Raw genomic sequence first — 23480 nt, forward strand, 5'->3', positions numbered from 1 at the left:
TGGCTGTGATTTCACATAATTATACAGAGGAGCTGCACACAACCACATTTCCTCAACATTGCTCACTTCTTTTCTTTAGGCCAACCCTGACAAATGTTCATAGCTCAAATGTCAAGCACACACATGCACAGGTGCATGGGCACATTCAAACAGGCACCTTTGTGTGCACAGACACAGACGTTCATGCATGCATGCCACCTGCTGGCTTACATAATGTAACCACCTGCTGGCTTACATCATGTAACTCTGGTACAGTCAGCTTGCCAGCTCTCAATGATTAGTGCTGGCTTGGAGATGTAAATGCAAGGATTGTGAGCATTCTTACCTCTGCACTTACGGCCCACCTTCACCAATCAGACAAAATATAAGGTACTCCATCCAGGAGGCTTTGCTCCTTCTGTGGCCATGAATAATATCCCAGGTGCTGCCTATTAGTATTTGTTTCTGTGTGATGACACTAAATACAGGATCAGTCATCTGGCTCTAAACAGCACCTCACAACTATCTGAAAACAGATATTTTTGAGTAAATTTCCTGCCAGCAGGCCCCAAGATCACATAGGGGTGAGGTGATAGAGTCCTTTAGCCACGGAACCACTGGGGGCAGTCTGGTGAGCAGTCTGTTCACTGTAAAGCCAATACAACTCATATAGATTAGGCAAAAGGGCTGTCTCTGACAGTCCTCCCACCCAACAATGACACTGTAATTGGCTAGAAGGCATGTCTATCCCTTTAAACCCTCTGTTGGCAACGCCCGCGTTGCCAAGTACCCCGAGCCCCGAGTCGAGCGGAGGGACTAGGGTTATGAGACAGACAAGACAGACAACACACAACACACTGAGACTTGTTCCTGTGAAGTGAAGTCTTTATTCAAAGTCAAACTCTCTTATATAGTTTGCTTGGCCCCTCCCAGGATCTTCCCAATGGTTAAGCAACACCTAAGCTCCCCCAAGGACATGCAAAAAGGGGAAGCAGGAAGGAGGGAAATTGCAGTCAGGACGTGCAAGAATGGGAGGCAGGAAGGAGGGAAATTGCAGTCAAGCCACGGGCTAAATGTATCAGGCCATGATTGCCCTTCCTGTTACACCTTGGAGAAACAAGCTGTGCTGTGGAGTTAACCCTTGGGAGACCCGGCCGTGCATGTCCCCCTTTTTTTGTTTTTAATGGACACCTGTCTTAGGTTGTCCAGCAGTCAGTTGATGCCTTACCCGTCATGGGGAGCCCCACCCGGGGCATGTGGGATCCCTGTCTTAGGTTGGTCATCAGCTCTGCCAGATCTTACCCGTCTCTGGCTGCCCGTTACACATCATGCTCAACCAGAATTGAGCTCTAGGATTTTCCACAGCTAAAGTCATCACAGTTTGTCAAATGATGACCTGCTCCGGGGCTTGTTGCCTGCATAGGTGGCAAAGAGGAGTAAACAGTACTGCAATCATGGCTGTAACATCAGCCCCATGGCTAAGACTCCGCTCCATTCCTTTAACATCCCTGCTCTCAGTTAATGCCATTTCATGGGGGTAACACATATATGATGTTAAATTGAGGGAGTAGCTGGAGATCTGCATTTCTCATGGGCAGGATGCCAGGAAGTTGCACCACTGCTGTCAGGGTGTCTTCCTCCCAATGCCTTCATTTTGCAAGAACATCATTCGGAGTGGGATCATGCTGAGTTGGAGCCAAGGAGATTTGTCGTGTAAGTCTCTCGGGAACCCATCTCGGTGATTCTTCATCCTGAGGAAAAACACAAACAGAGCCTCGCCCCCATGTTAGTACTGGATCTGGTCCCCGCCATTTATTTGTGGCCAGATCTTTCCATTTTACTTGGCCTTTATTCTCATTAGCAGAGCGTAGCCAATGGCGCTCTGCAGGAACTACATCATTGGTGACAGTTAAAAAATTTAACACATAGATGGCGGATGCCAGTAGGGAATGGGGAGAGCTGCAATGTTCGGCCACATCCCCTTTCTTTATTTTTTCTAGATAAACTTTAAGGGTGCGATTGGCACGTTCAACAATGGCTTGACCCTGAGGATTGTAAGGGATGCCTGTTTTGTGAGTTATATTAAAATCTTTGCAGAATTTTTCAAAGCCTTGGCTAACATAAGCCGGTCCATTATCAGTCTTAATTTGTTTGGGGATCCCCATATAGGCAAAGGCCTGTAAGCAATGGGATTTAACGTCTTTTAATTTCTCTCCTGAATGAGCAGAGGCATATATTATATGGGAATAGGTGTCAACAGAAACATGCACATATTGAAGTTTTCCAAAGGAAGGGACATGGGTAACGTCCATTTGCCACACATGATTGGGCAATAACCCTCTGGGATTAACCCCTAGGGATGGGACAGAGCAATATTGAGCACAGACTTCACAATTGGTGACAATCTGGGTGGCTTGTTCTCTAGTCACCTTAGCATGTAGTCTTAGAGAAGCTGCATTGAGATGGAACCTTTTATGAAGGTGCACTGCCTGTTCATAAGGGTCCATAGTCAGAGATATGTGCAACACCTGAGTCAGTGCATCTGCCCGCGCATTACCCTCACTCAGGGGGCCAGGCAAGGAGGTGTGCGCTCTTATATGCCCAATAAATAAGGGATGAGTGCGCTGCCAAATCTGCTGCTGTAATTGTAAAAGAAGAAAATAAACTGAGGAGGTCGGGGCTATATAGGCTGTGGTTTCTAAAGGTAAAATAACATGAGCTACATAGCAGCTGTCTGTGTATACATTCAGGGGCTCATTATGGTAAATTTGAATGGCAAAAAGCATAGCAGCTATTTCAGCGGCTTGAGCTGATTTGTGGGAGATGGAAACAGCCCGTTCTTCATGTCCAGAAACTATAGCAGCCTTGCCTTTAGCTGACCCATCAGTAAAAACTACACGGGCTCCTAATATGGGTTGTTGTCTAATTATTTTGGGAAAAACAACCGGATGTCTTTTGAAAAACTGTACTAAGGGATGGGAAGGATAATGATTAATTAACTGAGAAGAAACCGTGGCACAAAAGACAGACCAATCATCAATATTATTTTGTAGCCATGTCACCTGTTGGGAATCATAGGGAATGGAGATGAAATCAGGATATTTCCCAAAAATCTGCAGGCTGATCTTGCATGCCTTATACAACAAAGATATAACAGCAGTGGGATAGGATTGCACAATTTGTCTAGTGGATGCTGGGGAGTGGACCCAATATATAGGTCCAGTTTGCCAAAACACTGCTGTAGGCGCGTGATTGGAAGGAAAAACCAACAACCGCATTGGCGCCTTATAATCCACATAACTAACATGAGCATTCTGAATGGCATGCTGGACTAGCTGCAGACATTCCCTGCCTTCTTTGGACAGTTGTCGGGGTGAGGAAGGATCTGGATCACCTTTAAGAATATCAAAAAGGGGCTTGAGTTGCCCAGTAGAAATGTGCAAAATTGGCCGGATCCAATTGATATCACCTAACAAACTCTGCAAATCATTCAAGGTTTTCACATCACTTAATCTGATGGTCAAATTCTGAGGGGTGACACCAGTTGGCAAAAGCTGATGGCCTAAATACTGATAAGGAAAATCTGTCTGAATTTTATCCGGGGCAACAACCAATCCGGCTGTGGCTAAGGCCTGATAAATACATTGTGCTGCTAACCATAGGATGGAACGAGTTTCAGCCGCGATCAAAAGATCATCCATATAATGAATCAAATAGATATTTGGAAATTGTGATCTAATTCCTTTTAAGGCCTTATCCACATAGATCTGACAAATAGTAGAACTGTTCATCATCCCCTGAGGGAGGACAACCCAATGGAAACGTTGGGAAGGGGCTTTTAGATTGATGGACGGTAAGGTAAAGGCAAAACGCGGAGCATCTTCCAGGTGCAAGGGAATGGAGAAAAAGCAGTCTTTTAAATCTAACACAAGCATATGCCAATCTTTTGGTATTCCCACAGGAGATGGCAAACCAGGTTGCGTGGCCCCCATAGGGGCCATGACAGCATTTACTGCACGTAAATCTTGCAAAAGCCTCCAGTTGCCATTTTTCTTTTTAATAACGAAAATTGGGGTGTTCCAAGGAGAGGTGGATGGAACAATATGTCCAGCCTCAAGCTGCTCCTTTACCAATTCAATTGCAGCCTCTAATTTTTTGCTTGAAAGGGGCCATTGTTCAACCCAAACAGGTTCATCTGTTTTCCATGTTAATTTAATGGGCTCCTCTAACTGACGAGGCTGCTCTACAATGGCCCCTGCAAAAAATGTCCTAAGCCTGTTCTATCCCCTGGGCTACGAACTTCAATCTTTTTATCACAGACTGGTTGGGGGTCACCTTGAAGATGTCTGCCCAAGCCCTTTCCAGGAAAGTATCCTTGTCTATTAAGCATATTTGGCACAGGCTGAGAGGTCAACACAACATTCATGGCACTCAGCAAATCTCGTCCCCACAGGTTAATAGGAATATGTGGTAAAACATATGGCTGGAAAATTCCTGAATGACCCTCTTGATCCTTCCACCTTAACAACCTAGCACTTTTCTGTGGTTGAGAAGTTCCTATCCCTTGGAGAACGGTTGGGGTGGCCTCTAACGGCCAGGAGCTTGGCCACATTGCCTGGGATATAACTGTAGTATCTGCCCCAGTATCAAGTAATCCTGTGAATTTTCTCCCTTCTATCTCTAACTGCAAGGTAGGTCGGGTTTGCATGTCGGAGACCCAACATGCCAAGGGGCCGGAATCACCAAAGCCTCCTTGTCTATCTCTTTTATGAATAGGGTTGTCTGTTGGAACCTTAGGGATCAAGATCAGCTGGGCAAATCTCGCTCCTGGTGGAATGATGATAGTGCCTTTGGCTGATTCTACCATGACTTCTATTTCTGCGGGGGTATCCTCATCTATCACTCCTGGGAGTACTCTGATTCCATGCATGGTAGCACTGCTTCTTCCTAGGATCAGGCCCAAGGTATTCTTAGGCAAGGGGCCCCTGACTCCTGTCTTTATCCGCTGGGGCCCCAGGAGTGGGGTCAATACCTCTCCGGAGGCGGCACAGAGGTCCAGTCCTGCGCTACCTGGTGTTGCTCTGAGGAGAGTTGAGATGTCTGCATTCCTTGCCGTGGGAGCGGGACTCTGAAAGTTGGTACTGTTCCAGAAGCTACAGGTGTCTGCTGGGCTCCGTACACCTGAGGTTGGGGGGCCCGGAGCGGGCCCCTGACCCCGTTTCCCGATAAGGGATTGCCTTGGGCATCATACCTGGACCTACAATTACTGTCCCAATGATAGCCTTTATGGCATCTCCGACAGAGATCTGGGGCCGGCAAGGATTGTGGGGGTCGCCTTCCTTGTTGGGGGACATTAGGACACTGTTTTTTAAAATGTCCGGACTGTCCACATGCAAAACAGGCTTTAGGATATGCCCTAGGTTGAGGCTGAGGGCGTTGAACAGCAGCTGCTATCACTTGTCCAAGGGCATGGGTGGAATCAATATGTCTGCAAATTTTAAGGTAATCATGCAGAGACTTATCTCTATGGGACCGAAGAGCATCCTGGCAATATTTATTAGCATTCTCAAAAGCTATATGTTTAATTACTGGCATAGCTGGTTCTAGGTTACCAAAGATCTTAGTAGCAACCTGCATAATACGGTCCACAAATTCTTGAAAAGGTTCTGCAGGGCCTTGCAAGACCTTAGAAAGCTGGTCTCCTGTATTAGCATTAGGTAAAGCCTTCCAGGCTCCAAGGGCTGCATTTGTTATCTGTGCATAAACTCCTAGATCATAATTAACCTGTTGTTGGATGCCCTCAAAAGGTCCAGTGCCAGTAAGCATTTCAAAGCTTCGATCTGCATGTCCCACAGCTGCGTTCTGCTCAGCAAAATTTCTGCACCTATCCTGAAAGTCCGCTTTCCATAGGAGAAAGTCACCACCATCCAGAGCGGAACGACACAATTGCATCCAATCACTAGGAGTAAGATTCAAACTTGAAAAGGATTCTACCAGTGCCAGAGTAAAGGGTGCCTGGGCACCATAATCTTTAACAGCCTGCTTTATATTTTTGAGGTCTTTAAATTGAAGGGGCTGATGCTCCCGGCGAGGGGGACCCCCTCGAACTGGGACCTCTATGACTGGGAAACATCGAACCCCGCCTACTGGCTGATCAGTGGGGCTATCACTCCAGGGCCGCATGGGATACTTATTGGGTGAATGGCCCACAGCTTCCTCCTCAGGAGGAGCGGTAGGGGTCACAAAATTAGGGGCATATGGTGGTTGCCATGAATTGGACAACTTGCCAGAGAAATGTTTATCTATTCCCGCCTTCTTTAATTTTCTTTTAATTTCCCTAATTTCTTGCTTTAAGAAAATCTTCTCCTCATCTCTTTTGTTCTCACTCACTACTGAAGAAGAGGCCTCATTCTCTTCTGAAGAAGAGGCTTCGTTCTCCAAAGAGCCAGCTTCACTCTCCTCTAAAGAAGAGGTCTCATTCAGGGTGGCCTCACTCGAGGTGGCCTCACTTGAGGACTCAGTTGAGGCTTCCACAGACAGCAAAACCTCCCTTTCCTGGATTTCTTCAAAAGTATTCTGCACTTCTTTTAACTGTTTTTTAACTTCCATCTTATCACTAAATAAAGAATCACGGACTAAGCGCCACAAAGAAAAGTTGGCAATAGGGAAATTCTCTGGGTCCTTTTGCAAGCAGGATTGCAAATTAGCCTTAACCTGTTCCCAATCGGGGACACTCAAGCTCCCTGAAACAATAAACCAAGGACTACTGGATTGAACGGCTTTAACAAAATTTCTAATCATCCTAGTTTTAACTGGCTTCCCCAGTTGATGTAAAAGTTCTTCAAGCTCAGCAGCCAATTTATCCTTGGAGAAGGCAGAACCCATCTTTTTTGCAAGGTAAATGAAACACCAAGATCCAACAATACTTCAAAACAAAGGTAAAACCTTACTGTATTTCACAACAAATCTTAAACCAAACTGTGTTTCAAAACAAGACTAAAACCTACTATATTTCACAATAAATCTTAAACCAAACTGTATTTCAAAAGAAAACTCCCTCTCCTACCAGTTTAGGAAAGTCTTACAATACGTCCCACTTACCTGCTGGCCAGCTTCCCGGGACGACCCTTCGTCGTGTATCCTCTCTTTCTCGATCTCGGTGGAACCTCCAGATGTTGGCAACGCCCGCGTTGCCAAGTACCCCGAGCCCCGAGTCGAGCGGAGGGACTAGGGTTATGAGACAGACAAGACAGACAACACACAACACACTGAGACTTGTTCCTGTGAAGTGAAGTCTTTATTCAAAGTCAAACTCTCTTATATAGTTTGCTTGGCCCCTCCCAGGATCTTCCCAATGGTTAAGCAACACCTAAGCTCCCCCAAGGACATGCAAAAAGGGGAAGCAGGAAGGAGGGAAATTGCAGTCAGGACGTGCAAGAATGGGAGGCAGGAAGGAGGGAAATTGCAGTCAAGCCTCGGGCTAAATGTATCAGGCCATGATTGCCCTTCCTGTTACACCTTGGAGAAACAAGCTGTGCTGTGGAGTTAACCCTTGGGAGACCCGGCCGTGCACCCTCAATCATGTCACACATTATGTTCTTCATGCACACTTGGAAGCTGCGCATCATGTCATGGGCAGGAGGCCATGAGTCACGCCCACCAGGTAGCAGGCAGAGATCCAGGGGTGATCTCTCACAAGCTATTCCCCCTGACCTGGCAGCTTTGGGGATCACAACTACAAGAATACATTTTGGGGGTCTTATTAAGGAAATGCCTCCTGCATAACATAGGCCACATAGTGATGTTTGTTGCACCATCAACATCTTATTGTTATTGATGAACAGTATGACACTTCTGTGAGGCACTAGCATTTATAACAGCACAAGGTTGGCTGTATTTTCAAATTTCATGCTGTAACTCCTAATACTTTTTGTCAATATGTGTATACACTAGAATGTAGTTTCGGCATAAAACCCTTGTGCTTACTTGATTTTGTACCATGTCCCAAACAGGTATTACTGACTCATGTAACAGACACAGATCTCGAATTCTGAGAAAAAATCCTATCACCTGATACATAATTGCAGCAACCTGCACAGTGTATCCTATCATCCCCAGGGAGTGACTCACCCATTCTCATCTTATTTCTGAAGGTTCCACCCTTGAAACACTCAGATGTGCAATGACATCCATTCCAGTAACATGGGCCTGGCTACACCCAAATGTTACTATCAATTAATGATTTTCCTTGGAGTTCAGGACCCAATCTGACTGTGAATAAGGCTGTATGGATAATAAAAATGTTACACAGCCTAAAAAAAAAGTCTGCTGCAAAAATCATAAATAGGACATCAGGCTATACGACCCGACAACATTTCCACTTGGACAGTCATAGTCAGGTTCCCAGCAAGCCATTATGTATTTCTCTAAAACTAAATTAATTGTCTATACAGGGAGATAATTGCTATGCTTTCAGACCTGTGCCCAGGCTTAAAAGAAAAAAAAAAATCAGTGAAACCAGTATTGAGATCTTTGAATACTAATAACTGATAGTGGAAAGCTTCCATATTCACTTATTACTTTCATTTTCTTTATGCCTTATCTGTATTTGCACATCTCACTTTCTTTCTAAACTTAATAGAAGTTACTGTGTCTGCACTGTTATATAGCACTGTTTAATTATATTACATTCTTCACTTTACATATGGTTCAAAGAAGTAGGGAGAAACACTGACATTGGGAATTACTACATCAACTTGATATATGGAATTCATCATCATTTTTTAACTCTTCTCTCTAGTTTTTGAAATGAAAACTACTGCTTTGGCCTGGCACAGTAGCTTAGTGGCTTAAGTCCTCCACTTGCATGAATGAAACTCCCATATGAGTGCTGGTTCCTAACCCAGTTGCTCCATTTCCCTTCCAGCTCCCTGTTTGTGGCCTGGAGAAACAGTCAAGGATAGCCACTGGGACCCTGCACCTGTAGAGGATACCCAGAAGCTCCTGGATCATGGCTTTGAATTGGCTGAGCTCCAGCCATTGTGGTCACTTGGGAAGTGAACCAGTGGATGGAAGATCTTTCTCTGTCTCTCCTCTCTGTATTCTGATTTTCAAAAAAACAAATCTTAAAAAAAAGAAAGAAAAGAAAAACCTAAGGCTTTTTTTTTTTAATCTTTCTTCTTTCTTCCTAGTCCCTTTCCCTTTCTCTACTTTCCTAGGGAGAGCCTTGGTGATGACCTAGAGCCTGAATCTGGACAGCGTCCCAGGAGGTGCTTGAGACCAGAAATCCACAAGGTAAAGTAGCTGTTCTGATCTACAGTGAGGGGCCTGGAGCTGGAGCTGTGCCACTTAGAACCAGGACCACATAGAAGATATACATTCCTATTCAAGCAAGTCAGTTGAAGACCTCAAATTCCTCTCCAAAAGGCAAAAAGGTAATTATAGCCATCACTTTTTCTATTTTAAGGCTGTGGCACCTTAAAGCAGACAAATTTCACTAACCTCATGATTCTATCTGGAAGTTGCTGTTCTCTGGAAGCTGACACTAATCTTAAACAAACGAACAAAAAAGTGTACCATGGGTTTAGATAATTTCTCCTACACTTAAGGACAGCCTCTACTGCAAGTGTCCAAGTATGTAGATACTCTGCCTAAAATAATCATGGGTAATTAACAGCCTTAATAATATATTCCCACTATAGTGGTTAGCCAGGGGTCTGACTCTTGTGTTCTAGGCAGGCTGCATATGTGGTATGATACCATGTCAGTCTGAGAGCTGCCAGCCAGGGGCTTAATGCTGGCATTCTAGAAAATGGCTGGACCTGTACTGAGACAACAACCTTGGAGTGGGCATATCAAGAGGCCTCAGAAGTAATAGGGAGGTGGTGTACACAATTTCCCAAAATGATGAGAGTGGGTAGGCAAGCGCCTGTTTCTGGGGCTAAGGCAGGCAAAACTCATGGCACACCAAAGCACCAGTCTGGGAGCAGGCAGGCTTAATGTTTGCGTTGAGGTCCTAGGCTAACCATATACTGATTACTTAAATTTGTAGGCTGGAAGGGGCCAGGGTAAGGCCTCAATAGTACTAGGCTGTAACTGCAGCATGCAGAAACACTGGTCTTGAAGATGGAAATTCAGGTACTTTATGGGTCCTTGCCAGACTGCATTGCATTACACCAAAATACACCTCTGGAATTGGCAGACCTAAATTGTAATGCTGGGGCCCCTATGTAAGTTCCACCAATAGCATACTAGTGAGATTGGCCTGAGAATTGATGGAGGAGCCACTGATAGCCCTTGGCAGGCCAGATATCTGGCAGGTCCTGGTTAGGCTGTGGTCACTGTGATTGTTTTGCTCTGGGAAAGGCAGAGCAGCAATCTGATAGATTCTAGGTGCCCACAACTCTGCTAGGACAGAACCTAAAGGACAGTGTGTGGATGAGAGGAGCCCCACTGATGGCCTTTGGCATCACAGAGAAACCTGGGCTCTCATGTCCTAGAAGGAACAGGAACTCTTTAGTCTCAAGGACCAAAGAATTTGGTGTGTGTCTTGGCATTGGAAAACACAGTACAGGTTGTGCTACTCTCTGCAAACCAGTCGAGGTTCTTGGATGCCACTTTAAATGACAGAGTAAGGTCAGTAAAGTAGCTTATTAGAGTGACTAAGATGATATGGGGATCATAGCCACCAATAACAGCCACACTTTATATGGTTTGTGGCATGAATTTATCATATATGGACAGACTTCTGAACCCAGAACTTGTAAGGTCTAAATCTCTAATAAGCAAGAAGCAGCTGCAAGAGATTAAATGAAACTGTATCTCTGAGCAACTTATATGAACAGCAGTTGAACATCTCAGGAGGGAATCAAACAACACAGGCAGACAGAAAGCTTAGACACACTAATTGGAGGCCATTTCTCTTCCTCCCAATGCAATACAGCTTGCCTATGGGTCAGTCATATTCCCTTCCCCAAGTTTTACTCACATGTAGGGAGCCATGCAATTGGTTCGGATGGCATGGGTGTGTGATGAGTACTGGTCCTTGGTTAGCAAGGCTACAAGGAGTCTCTGGCTGCGAGGCAAGGCCCAGCAGAATGTCTCTGGTTGCCTCATTGCTGCCTCACCCCACTGTATGGACACTTAATCACCTTTCTGATGTTTCATAGAATTCTCCTGAGCGTGCTGTTGCTGTTTTTCTGCAAATGTGAAATGATTCCTGTAACTGGTATAACACCTCAAACTGATCAATCAAGTTATCTTTAGTGACAAAAGGCAATGACACACAGCTAAAAATACAATAGTAAAATTGATCTCACAATGTCTCCAAACATTTTGTTATGTGCCCTCCTTTGCCCTAAGCCTGCCCTAATACAAGTAATGTTTACCTTAAGAAACAGCTTGATAATATTTTGGAACAGATGGCAATTATGGAGGTGCAGTTTGTTTTCCATTTACCTTGAACTGTTACAACACATGATATGATGCATTTTGGTTTCTCACTGCAGAAAGCAGAAAGTATATGGGGCATCTTCTAAAGGGAGACCCCAAAATGGCTTAAACCCCCCCAAAATGGCTTAAAATATCTACCTTATATTGGCACTTATATTTAGGGAAAGAAAACAGTTTATAACAACTTCTACCTTGTATTGGAACTCATATTTAGAGAAGGAAAACAGTTTATAAAGGTAAAAGGAAATTTCTCGTAAAGGTCCGCTGTAGATTGTCTGAGTTGCCCTGATCCCTTTCACTGCCCTTTAACAAAAGAACAAAAAAGACAACTGAATCAACACTAGCTGAAGGTGGTGGTAATTAGTGAATGATTGATTAGAAGATTTAATAAAGAATCTATGTTATGTGCTTTTATAAATTTCTTTCATTTATGATCTTTTAACTCTTTACTATTGATATTTTAAGCAATATTAGTTAGTTTGTGCTTAGTGAAAATTGATTTTGGATATAAGTAAACCACTTGTCACTATGTAACTGCATGTGCTGCCACCATGGAGTTCCTGACTTCAGCCAAGGTCACGGCAGGTTTGAATGAGTACTAGCTTGCTGAAAATATTTTCTCTGAAGTAAAATAATAACATTTTTTAGGATTGATTTTATAATCATTCTTTTATAATGAAGTAAAAATAAAACAATTGGATTTTGTGCAAAAGCTTATGATGATTTGTGTATAAACAAAGAAGGCAACTTTACTGAATTGTCCATTATGAGCATCATGCCATAGTGGTCCACATCTTGTCTCTTCCTTTTATTGTCTCACTGATCCATGCATCCTTTACAAGCTCTTGAGTCAGTTGGAGCTGGACTCTTGTACTTACACTCATCTGGGATTGGAGAGTGGTGTCATGTAACCACTCCCCTTCCTAGGTTCCGGAGAGGCCAGGCAATGGAGAGGGTCACTCTCTCTCACTGTGGATAAAAGATAAAAGTAAAGACAACTTTCTTGTGCATTTTCCTCTCTGCCTACTCCAACCTTGAATGTTATTTCTGTGATTTCATCAAATTTTAAATAAACTTGGCAGGAAAAAAAGAATTAGCCAAGTTCTAAAGCATATTTTAGTTATATATCTGAGTGCTTGTAGGAGTGAGCACTATACATGTAGTACATATTTGCTTATTGACCTTAAAAATAGTTTCCAGCATAAACATGGCTATGTTAGCTTCATTTGGGCTACTTTTCAACAAAATATCCATAACAATTTATGTCATTTAAATTTCTTAACCTATGGATCAGTTTAATCACAGATTTAAGGTAAAATACTTGGATGTTTTTAACTCTTTTAGAGCTCAGCTTTCCCTAAGCAAATAAAACTCAATATAGAAGGAAATACTTGAGACATAACCAAAGATGTACAAATTCATTGTTTAGCAAGACAGTTGAAAAACATAAGAAAATCCATGTATAAAATAGTTAACAAATGACACCTTCTCTTTACTTGGGAGAATTTAAATATATTAGAAGAAAACAGAGGTAAAGAACTACGTGAGAATTGATTACATGTTGAACAGGTGTAATTAAATTCAACACAAAACAAATAAAAATGCCTCAGAAAAGGGGTGTAAAGAATTTAAAAAGAAAAGATGGACTGTGCTGGGCCCTGTACTTGCTAGCACATACAAGAATCTGGTTTGAGAAGACCTCAGACAAAGTTTCTTTGGAGATCTCCCCAATCAAAATGCTGGACTCAGAACCCTAACCAAGAAAAGAGAGAAGACAGAACAGGTCAACCAACCATCTCAGCTATATGTTGGCAAACAGAGACTCTATGATGGACTATGTCAAGCAGTGGATTCTTCAAAGACCTCATAGTGCTTGGAATGGCAAGATTGGCATTGATTCATAACTGTTGAAATATCAAAACCACTTGAGCAAGAACCTCAGAGAATACCCCACATGTGGGACCTGGGGAGGGTGGGAAATTGGGTGGGCCTTTTCCCTTAATACCCACTTTAAAGATGAAGGAAACAATGTGGAAAAAATAATAGTCTTACTCACTTTCCTGTGGCCTTTGAAACTTTTTACCCTAATTAACTATGTAAAGATTGTCAAAACATAATATTTTTGGGCCCGGCGTGGTGGCACAAGTGATTAAGGTCCTCGCCTTGCATGTCTGGGATCCAATAGGGGCGCCGGTTCTAATCCCGGAAGCCCCGCTTCCCTTCCAGCTCCCTGCCTGTGGCCTGGGAAAGCAGCAGAGGACGGCCCAAAGCTTTGGGACCCTGCACCCACGTGGGAGACCCAGAAGAGGCTCCTGGCTTCAGATCGGCATAGCATTGGCCGTTGCGCTCACTTGGGGAGTGAATCACTGGACGGAAGATCTTCCTCTCTGTCTCTCCTCTCTGTATATCCGCCTTTCCAATAAAAATAAATAATAAAAATAAATCTCTGAAAAAAATAATAATTTTAAAAAGGCTGAAAATAAAACACTTCTATGAAAAAGATTCTGAAAGCAATCAAAAGTTTTTATAAACTATTAACATAAAAGCTTGTTTAAATTTATGGTATCTAAATTCTAGCTTCATGGAGTGTGCCTTTGTGGCTTATGCTTGATTTTTAGATAATATCAAGAATTTTTTTTTCTAATCTCAGGAAATCTAATTCCATGTAGGATTCATCTTCCATAAACCTTGATAAAGCACTCTACTATTCCTTCAGTTATTTTTTTCTATACTGATTCTACTTTATTTGCCCTATGGTGTGTCTCCTTTATAAAATTACTATCTATTACAATGCTAGTAATTACAATAGACAAAACACATCTCTCATACCTGTCTTGAATATTCATAACATTCTTATGCACGTGGCACAATTTACATTTCTCTCTCCACTCTTTTTGGATTTTTTCACTTTACATTTAAAAAAACTAGGACTGTCAGTGATGGTCTAGCTAATCCATTGCCTGGAGTGCCAGCATCTTATGACAATTGGAATCCAAGCTTCTACATTTTATATTTACCTCCCTACTTATCACCTGGGAATGAAGCAGATGGCTGTAATTTTTAGGCCACTGCACAAACATGGGAGAGCTGGAGGGGTTCCCACTGAGTCAGCTATGGCATTGGCAGCCATTTGGAGAGTGAACTGATGAATGGAGGATCTATCTGCCCCTACTGTCAATCTGTCTTTCAGATAAAAAATTAAAAATAACCCAACATATATAAATTAAGATGAATAGATAAAAATATTGAGTTTATCTGTACTTATTTATATATTTTTTGATGTTTGGAGAAATTAAGTGAAAAAACAGGGAAATATTTTTATCTTATGGGCCCTGCACAGTAGTCAAGTGGCTAAACTCTTTGCCTTTCACATTGGGATACCATATGGGTGCCAGTATCCCTCATGCTCCACATCAATAACCAGCTCCCTGCTTGTGTCCCAGAAAAGCAGTCACTGACAGCCCAAAGCTTTGGGACCCTGCACCCTCACAAGAGACCCATATTCTCTCTGTATATCTGACTTTCCAATTGAAAAAAAATTAAGTTTTACCTTACTTAATGCATTCTTAAATGTTGTTACACTCAAGTACAAAACTAACAATGTTTTAAGACATAAAAACAGTTTGAAAAAACTAGATAACAGCAATTGCAAATGAAGAAAAGACAAAATAAGGATATTTAGGTTAAGTCTCTGTTGCTCATATACAGGGGTGGGGGAAAGATACCGAAAGTGGATATATTGCATTTGAAACTTGTTCCAACCCATGGTTACTAAAGCAGGATCTATAACCTGATTATATACACACTATTTCATCTCAACCCTCACAAATCCCTTCATTTCCCCATTCCACCTTTCTAGGAGGCAATGAGAAGAATCAAAGGACATTAGAATACTGTCAGAGCAATTGGAAATGTTTGAAAAGGGAAACTGCAAAACATTAAATAAATCTCACTGCACAGTAGTCTCTCTGAGGTGTGTTCCTAGGGAGGACCTTGGCCAGGATCTAGTCAGTATCAATATCAGTGGGATCACAGCTAGGGGCTCACATGAGAATGCTGGTGGAAATCACTTAGATGTGCACAAACTTCATCCTGGAATTAAAGGCATTGATAATATGTTACATGTTACATTCTGCAGAAAAAGAGGCCTCTCTTGTATTTGATGCTGAGCATTTTGGACCTTGATAGGGACATGTCTCTAAATAAGTAATAGAAGTAGTCAAGGCTTTCACAGATGGGACCATGCCAATGAGCTTAATACTAAATATTTCACTTACCTCAGCATCAGTCATGATGCCCATGCTTAAAATAACATTTCTTAATTCATCTGAACATGGAATTATAATAGAGACAGAAGCAGAGAGGCACCTTTATTCCATTGATTCAAATCCCAAATGATTGCAACAAAAGTAGTTGAGCTGGTGTGAAGCCAAAAGTTAGGAGATAGGTCAAAACTGAATCAGCTAGGACATGAACCAATTGTGCCCTCGGTTGCCACAGTAGGATAACCAGAACCTTACACAACTATCTTATAGGGCTGGATCTGATGTTCATCCTCATATTTGAAAGACATTAGGCACAGGTTGGCATTCATTGGCAAGAAGCTTGCTGTCGGAAGCCATGGTGCAGGAAATCAGCATGAACATGACAGTAGTTGTGGCAGCTGATATTTAAACTGCAGTGGCCATTATCATATCACAAGTCAGATGCCAAACAATTCTTATGCCTCTTGCATGTACCTCTAAAAGTATGCAATAATTAGACAAGGGCCAAAAGTGATCCAGTTTGCCAGATGTCACAAATGAATCACTCCCCATTCTGAACAAAAAATTCATCCTTTAAAACTGGGTTATTAGCATTACAATTGCCACATGCATCGGTTGATATTTGTGAGTCCCATATTAATCTATTATAGAATATTTGTGAATTAGCACTATAAAAAAAGCTATACTAGATAACTGCATAAATGCTATATGGAATTCAAAACAAGTGTTATACACAGAATATTTATTTTCAAAATTAAAATGTGAAAGCAGAACTTATTTACAACAAAATTACATCAGGTAGATTCCATTTCAAATATTTTAGCAACACATAGCCTTGTTCAGAAATATGACACACCTCATGTTTATTATTTGACAATTGTTGAGACTTTCACACATCCTACTGCAATTTTACAATGTATCCTATCTGTAATTTACTAATGCTTGATTTGGACTTTATACGATTTGACTGAGAGTAGCTTTATACTAGCTAGTTTTTTCTGTTTACATACTTTTGTTTTTCTTAGCTTCATAGGATCTGCAGAGAATTGACTTCAGAAAATATTATTGTTTTTAGGCAATGCAATATTTTTGTTGCTCCTTATGGATATATTAGTGAACTGTGACCTCATGTTAGTTTTTGCTTTCTAGTGCAATCAATGTTTTTTGTGTATGAGTTTTTCAACATTTCTTCAGGCATGTGACTTAGTTTATGCAATAACTGCCTGCTAACAAAAAGATTTTCCATACTCGTCATACTGAAAAAGTTTTTATCTTGTGTGAACTCTATGATGATTGATTAGGTCTTTTTTACGGCAAAACACTTTTCCACATTCACTGCATTCATACGCTTTTTCTGCTGTGTGTATTCTCTGGTGTTTAATTAGGGATGGCTTTTGACAAAATGCTTTTCCACATTCACTACATTTAAAAGGCTTTTCCCCTGTGTGAATCCTCTGATGTACAATGAGACTGGACTGCTGGCAAAAGGCTTTTCTGCATTCACTACATTTATAAGGTTTTTGCCCTGTGTGAATCCTCTGATGTACAATGAGACCAGACTGCTGGCAAAAGGCTTTTCCACATTCACTACATTTATAAGGTTTTTCCCCTGTGTGAATCCTCTGATGTACAATGAGACCGGACTGCTGGCAAAAGGATTTTCCACATACACTGCATTCATAAGGTTTTTCCCCTGTGTGGATTCTCTGATGTCGGATTAGGTGTGCCTTCCGACAAAATCCTTTTCCACATTCAGTACATTTATAAGCTTTTACTCCTGCGTGAATTCTCTTATGTGTGATAAGCTGTGACGTCGAATAAAAACGTTTTCCACATTCACTGCATTCATAAGGTTTTTCCCCTGTGTGGATTCTCTGATGCACAGTTAGGTGTGACTTTGAATAAAAACTTTTTCCACAATCAATACATTCATAAGCTTTTTCCCTTGTGCGGATTTTCTGATGTATGCTTAGCTGTGACTTCCGACAAAAAGCTTTTCCACATTCACTGCATTTGTAAGGTTTCTCTCCTGTGTGGATTCTCTGATGTCGGATTAGGTGTGCCTTCCGACAAAATCCTTTTCCACACTCAGTACATTTATAAGGTTTTTCCCCTGTGTGGCTTCTCTGATGTACAATGAGACTGGACTGCTGGCAAAAGGCTTTTCCACATTCCCTACATTCATAAGGTTTTCCCCCTGTGTGGATTCTCTGATGTCTGATTAGGGATGACTTCTGACAAAAAGATTTCTCACATTCATTACAATTGTATGATTTTCCCGCTGTGTGAATTCTCTGATGTGTAAGGAGACCTGATTGAGTGCAAAAGGATCTTACAGGTTCATTACAATCATACGGTTTCTCCTCAGTGGGAAGCATCTTCTCTCTAGTGAATTCTGACTTCTGGTAAATATTTTTGCTACATTTATTGCACACAGAGAAATTTTCTCCAATTTCACTGCCCTTCTTGGTGGTTAAGCTAGAGTTACAGCTAAAAGACTGTTTGCAGTAGCCATATATATAGTGACTTTTCGCTATTTGGATTATCTGATTTATTTTGAGATCTCTTTTATAAATAGGACATTTCTCACTCTTGAAAGGTTCATGGAGTTTCTTTCCTGAGTGTGTTTGTTGATGCTTGACAAAATAAGGATTGCTATGGAACATTTTCTTGTCAACCTGAATTGTTTCTCCTACAATGATAGGGTCATTAAATGGGTCTTTGATACAAATTTTCTTACACTTAAGGAACATCTTCGTGCTGAAAGTTTTTTCTTTTCCATTGTGTTCAAAAGATTGCTTACAAGTGTACATCTTGTCATGCTGACTGAGCTTTTCTGCAAATTGGAGTTTGTTCTCAGGAACATTAGAGGCATGCTTTTTCTCAAGTGACATTTCATCAGGCTTCCTAGGAAAAAAACACATTTTGAAATAAACTATGGTGTCCTTTCCTCTCTTCAAAAGGTACCCCATCTCTGAGTCTTTCCTGGGACACACTTCCCACCTCCCCTCTTCTTCCAAGTTCACCTGGTCGCTTCAGAAGCAAACCTTCTGTAAGCAACTGAGTCCCAGTTTCTGTTCCCATACTAAGCTGAGGAAACAGCCACTGAGATTCCTGGTAACATTTTCTCTGGTGTCCAATACAGGGCATGAAATGGCTTCTTATACCAGTCATGTTGCTTGACTCAACAGAAAGAATTTACCGTGTTGGTGTGCTTTCCCTCAAGTGGGACTGAACCTTGAAAATGACTCTTGATACCCCATGGTTCTGCATAAAGATGGATCCCTCCACCCCATCCACTGTCCACCACCTAGCTCTGGTTGAAACTCCAAATAGGTTCTTTTTTTAAGGGGGATGAATTGCTGTTTCCTATCATCTCAATTTCTCCTTTGGGAGTATGGCTCTGGGTGTGTGTTTCGAAGAAACCTGGTGGAGGACTGACAGTCCCTCTCAGAGGCTACTTTTTTGCATGATGGGAAACTCCCTGGGTGGATTCTGAATGCTGACGACCTGGCATGGTACCCAAGTGCCAAGCTTCTTTCTCATGTTTCATGTTGGTTTATCCTTAGTGAAGGAGGACTGACTCATGGCACCCCGACAAGTATTATGCTTGGTTTTGATTATTTGAACTGACTCATATGCACCTCTGATGACTCTCCCTACACCCCTGAGATGAACTAAGACCAGTTTCTTTATTTTGGCTCCTGTCTCAATTCTATCACCCATGTGTCTTCCAAAATCTGAGACCTGAACAGCAATAGAACAGGAGGAGTACATTTGAAACTACACAATAGGAGCTATTGATTGAGAGACAACAAATGGGAAATGTCTTCCCACAGGTTCCTCCTCAGACAAGGAGGAGTCATACAACACTTAAAAATCCAAGACCCTTCTGAAAAATGGTGCATCTCCCTCTCTCCACTCAACAGGTATCCCATCTATCTCTTCCTCTCTGAGGTGGTCCTTTTCCATTCCCTCTGCTTTCTACATTCACCTGGTAACTCTGCAAATAAAACTTCTCTCAAATAAACAAAAAAAAGAGACATATTTCTACTTTCTTTTTTATACAATTTCCTCTCCATAGCTTTTCATAGCACGCGTCAATTATGGCCAGAGCTTAAATTAATCATCTTTGCCAATGCAACTCTTTTTGAAGTTATACAATTTTTGTTATTACAACTTGCCTGAAAGTGGTTTCTTGATTTTCTGGATTAGTTCCAAGCAGCTCATTCTTTGTGTAAGGATCTGAAAAGAGGAAAAAGAGTAACCATATCTGTGAATCACATCTAAGTATCTCTTTTCAAATGCTAAAGTAAGACAATGATGTTTCTTGCCAATCTAGATATAACAGATTTTAATATTCAAAAAATGCACACATTTATGATCATTACACTTTTTAAGTTAATACATTAATACAATAAATAGGGTTTCTTTTTCAATTTTCAATTACTTGGGATTTTATATTTTAAGTTGATGTGGAGTAGGACAGAAAATATGGTACAGCAATTCAAACTAATGCTTGTAACGCATTACATCGCATAACAGTTCCAGTTTGTCTTATCTTGCAGGGATCATGTAAAAGGTCAATATTTAGCTCTACATTTTTGGTTTCAGGTTGATCAATTTTAACATTTGAAAGCATTGTTAGAATAAAACTGTATATGGAGACTGTAGAGTGCCTTTGTCTCATGCATGACATAACCTGATTTTGGAAGAAACATAAAAAAAAAAATCAACATGAATTTCAATGAATATTTACTGAGATAGATATCAATTTCGCTTCCCAGTATGTACTGCCCTACCTGGAACCTGCTGGTGTATAGATTTTTCCGCAGTCCATGGTACTGATTCTTGTTCCAACTTGAAGATCACATCAGGTTTTGTTATGTGATATCCTGTTAATTGAAAATAATAGCGATTTTGTGAAATCACTACCTTGGAGCTTAAAGAAGAAAAGATTGGATCTAGAATCTGAGTCACAAAATGGCTAATATGAATCATTATCTGAAGAATAGATATTAAGATTCTTTAAAGCCTCAAATACTAGTCCTACTAGATACTAAACTTTATAAGTTCTTCTTTAATTTGTCAAATATAAAGAAAGTATTCTGCTTGGGCATGACAGATTATCACTCACCCACGAACAGCAGATTGCTATAGGTCTCAAGCATCACATCCCTGTACAGGGTCCTCTGAGTATTGTCCATGATCTGCCACTCCTCCTGGGTAATGTCCACAGCCACATCTTCAAATGACACCAACACCTGCAACAACACATGTCTCCTCAGTTCTGGATCACTGGCAGTACATTCTTCCACGTATGTTTGATTTGCAGTTTATATGAATGCGGCTTAATTTATAATCTATATGGCATTATAGATTAAAAGCAAAATGAAAATACTCATTCTGCATTACTTTTGCAATTCCAAAACTACAATAGACTATCCCTTATTATTTTGTTGCAGATTCTTTCCTCTAATGACTCTGATTTTCATTAAATATAGAAGGTATCATTAGAATAAATCTGCAAGTAGAAGATATCACTCTGTTTGTCACTGTTATTGCCACTCTGCTTTTCAATTAAATTAAAATATATAAGCATTTTAACACTGAGCAAAAATATAAATTCAGTGCCTGTAATAGTAAGCTGAGTGATTTCCAACTGCCATGTTCCCCCATATTCACTTTCTGTAGAATTTCTTCTTATAAGAAAGATATATTGGTGTCTTCTCTACTGATTTCTCAGCTACAAAGTGGGGTAAAGTTTTCTGGATCACTCACTTAAGGCATAGGATTAGGAAGTGAGTCTGTTCTGTGTTAAAAACCATACATTAACAACAGAATTTGTATCCATGAATGTCTCATGTTCAGTCTTGTGAAGGATATGACTAAAGCTTCAGCTCAGGAGAACTATTCTTCGCATGTTTATTTTGCATCTTCTAAAGACACAGATTACTTTACAATCTGTATGGCAACATAAGGTAAAAACAAAATTAAAAACATCTTGTCCTACATTGTATTTGAAATTCTGAAGTTACAATGCAATTCCTTTATCACTCTGTAAGATCATTTTATCAAATAATTATGAGCTCACTGTGTAATCTGTACATATAAATATGAACATTGAGCTAAATTACATGCAAGATTAGATAAGAAAGACACATGATTAATAATGGATAGAATAGTGAGAAAATGATTCATGATATTTTTCTCAAACAAGCTGATATTTTAAAAATGTATAAGGTGACATTAATAAAATTCAATTTTCCTATTTCAACTTAAAAAATGAAATATTGGAAAAAATTTTTAAATTAAACTTACACAAATGAGTGAAGAGTTAATACAGCTTACTCTGGATTTAAATACATATGTGATTTTTTGTTTTTTACTTTGGAGAATGTATATATTAAAATCCTTTCTTTTTTCTATTTTTTTCTTTTTATGAAAACACAATTAAATTAAGCTAATATTTTAATTACAGTGAACTTCAGCCTCATTCAGAACTAGCTTTTTGTAACAAGTAGCTAACTCAGTTTTTAAAATAAATAAAAACCTCCAAATGCTGCTAGGCACCATACCATTTCAGCAATTTCAAAAAGCAAAATTGAAAACTTGAAAACTATTTTTATATTTGGAAACTCTTACTACTCCCAAATGCTGAGTGGCTATTTTCAGGTTGGAACTGAATGATGTTCTTTATATCATCTGTAACATCAATAAACACCATTTTAAACTTGATATCCCTCAATAATTAATAAATTCTTACTTTTAATTTGAATCATGTAATAAATATCTTAGTTATATCATCAGAAAACTTGGAGGGAAAATTTGAATCAGATTTAACTGCTCCAATGTCTAGTTATGACAATCTTACCTTCTTCCTCTCATACTCATTTCTTTGTATCAGATTAAGAAAACCATCATAAAGCTTCTACAGCACAATGTAAAACAAGCTGAGACATAAACATACAACTTACTGAAAGTGTGTTTGTGTTCTCTAGACTTGGAAGCATGTAGTGTGTTTCAGTGAAACACCTGGAAGAAAAGGTGCACAGAGGAAGTTACAAATTGGTTTTGCTTTCTCAAGTTTCCTTATTATTTCCTATTGTGTAAGTAAAGTCAAGGCAGGAACCAGACACAACGGCCAGAGAAATAAAGGCTATCCAATTTCCTGGGCAAGAATAGTGCATTACAGATGACAAGTGCCACGAAGCCATCCTAGAAACAGCATAAACAAATTCAATAATTGACAGTGATTAAATTCAAGTTGTTATTAGCTTAAAGCAAACATTTTTTTGCACTCTATTATTATTATCTTTTATGATACAGTTCCAAATTTGCTCATCACCTCCAAAATTCCCTCCCCCCACCTAATACCTCTATATCATTATTAACATATAGTTCTTCATACACATTCATATGTCCATCATTGCTGGCATGGAAAATGGCAGAGAGTCCAGCATCTTATTGTCAAAATATAGTAAACAGTTTCATTGTAAGTCCATCTTTGTCTGGAACAAGAAATGCATACCACACTGCATCCTCACATCTGGATGTGAGTCTCCATTGCAAGGCTATTGTACATCCCCTTAAATAGTCATGATACAAAATCAACAATAGAAAGAAAAATAGGAATGTACAATGCCATGAAGTTCAATCACACGTTACTATATATGACAGTCTCCATTACACAACTACTGTACATCCCCTTAAATGAAAAGTTATGATACAAAATCAACAATAGAAAGGCTAACGTGTAGCTGAAGAAGTGAAAATCAAGAACCT

General features: G+C 40.4%; 1 protein-coding gene across 1 annotated transcript; it reads right to left on the reverse strand.

Moving 5' to 3' along the window:
• Positions 1–16807: 16807 nt before the first annotated feature.
• Positions 16808–23019, reverse strand: LOC121150535 (zinc finger protein 883-like). The gene is made up of 4 exons (XM_040971468.1): positions 22673–23019; positions 20833–20959; positions 19880–19940; positions 16808–18602 (listed from the first exon to the last, which is right to left on the reverse strand). The coding sequence occupies exons 1-4, from the start codon at positions 22706–22708 to the stop codon at positions 16964–16966; spliced, it is 1863 nt and encodes a 620-aa protein (XP_040827402.1). The 5' UTR covers positions 22709–23019; the 3' UTR covers positions 16808–16963.
• Positions 23020–23480: the final 461 nt, after the last annotated feature.

This window comes from Ochotona curzoniae, unplaced genomic scaffold (assembly GCF_017591425.1).
Source record: "Ochotona curzoniae isolate NIBS_2020 unplaced genomic scaffold, NIBS_Ocur_1.0 contig_2178, whole genome shotgun sequence".
Lineage (NCBI taxonomy): Eukaryota > Metazoa > Chordata > Mammalia > Lagomorpha > Ochotonidae > Ochotona > Ochotona curzoniae.

Coding starts and splice junctions, on each gene's coding strand:
- LOC121150535 (XM_040971468.1), bottom strand. CDS start 22,708: ATGCTTCCAAGTCTAGAGAACACAAACACACTTTCA. Junction 19,941..20,832: donor TAGCAATCTGCTGTTCGTGG/GTGAGTGATAAT, acceptor TCCTCTTTTCAG/ATCCTTACACAAAGAATGAG. Junction 18,603..19,879: donor AATCAAGAAACCACTTTCAG/GCAAGTTGTAAT, acceptor TTTTTTTCCTAG/GAAGCCTGATGAAATGTCAC.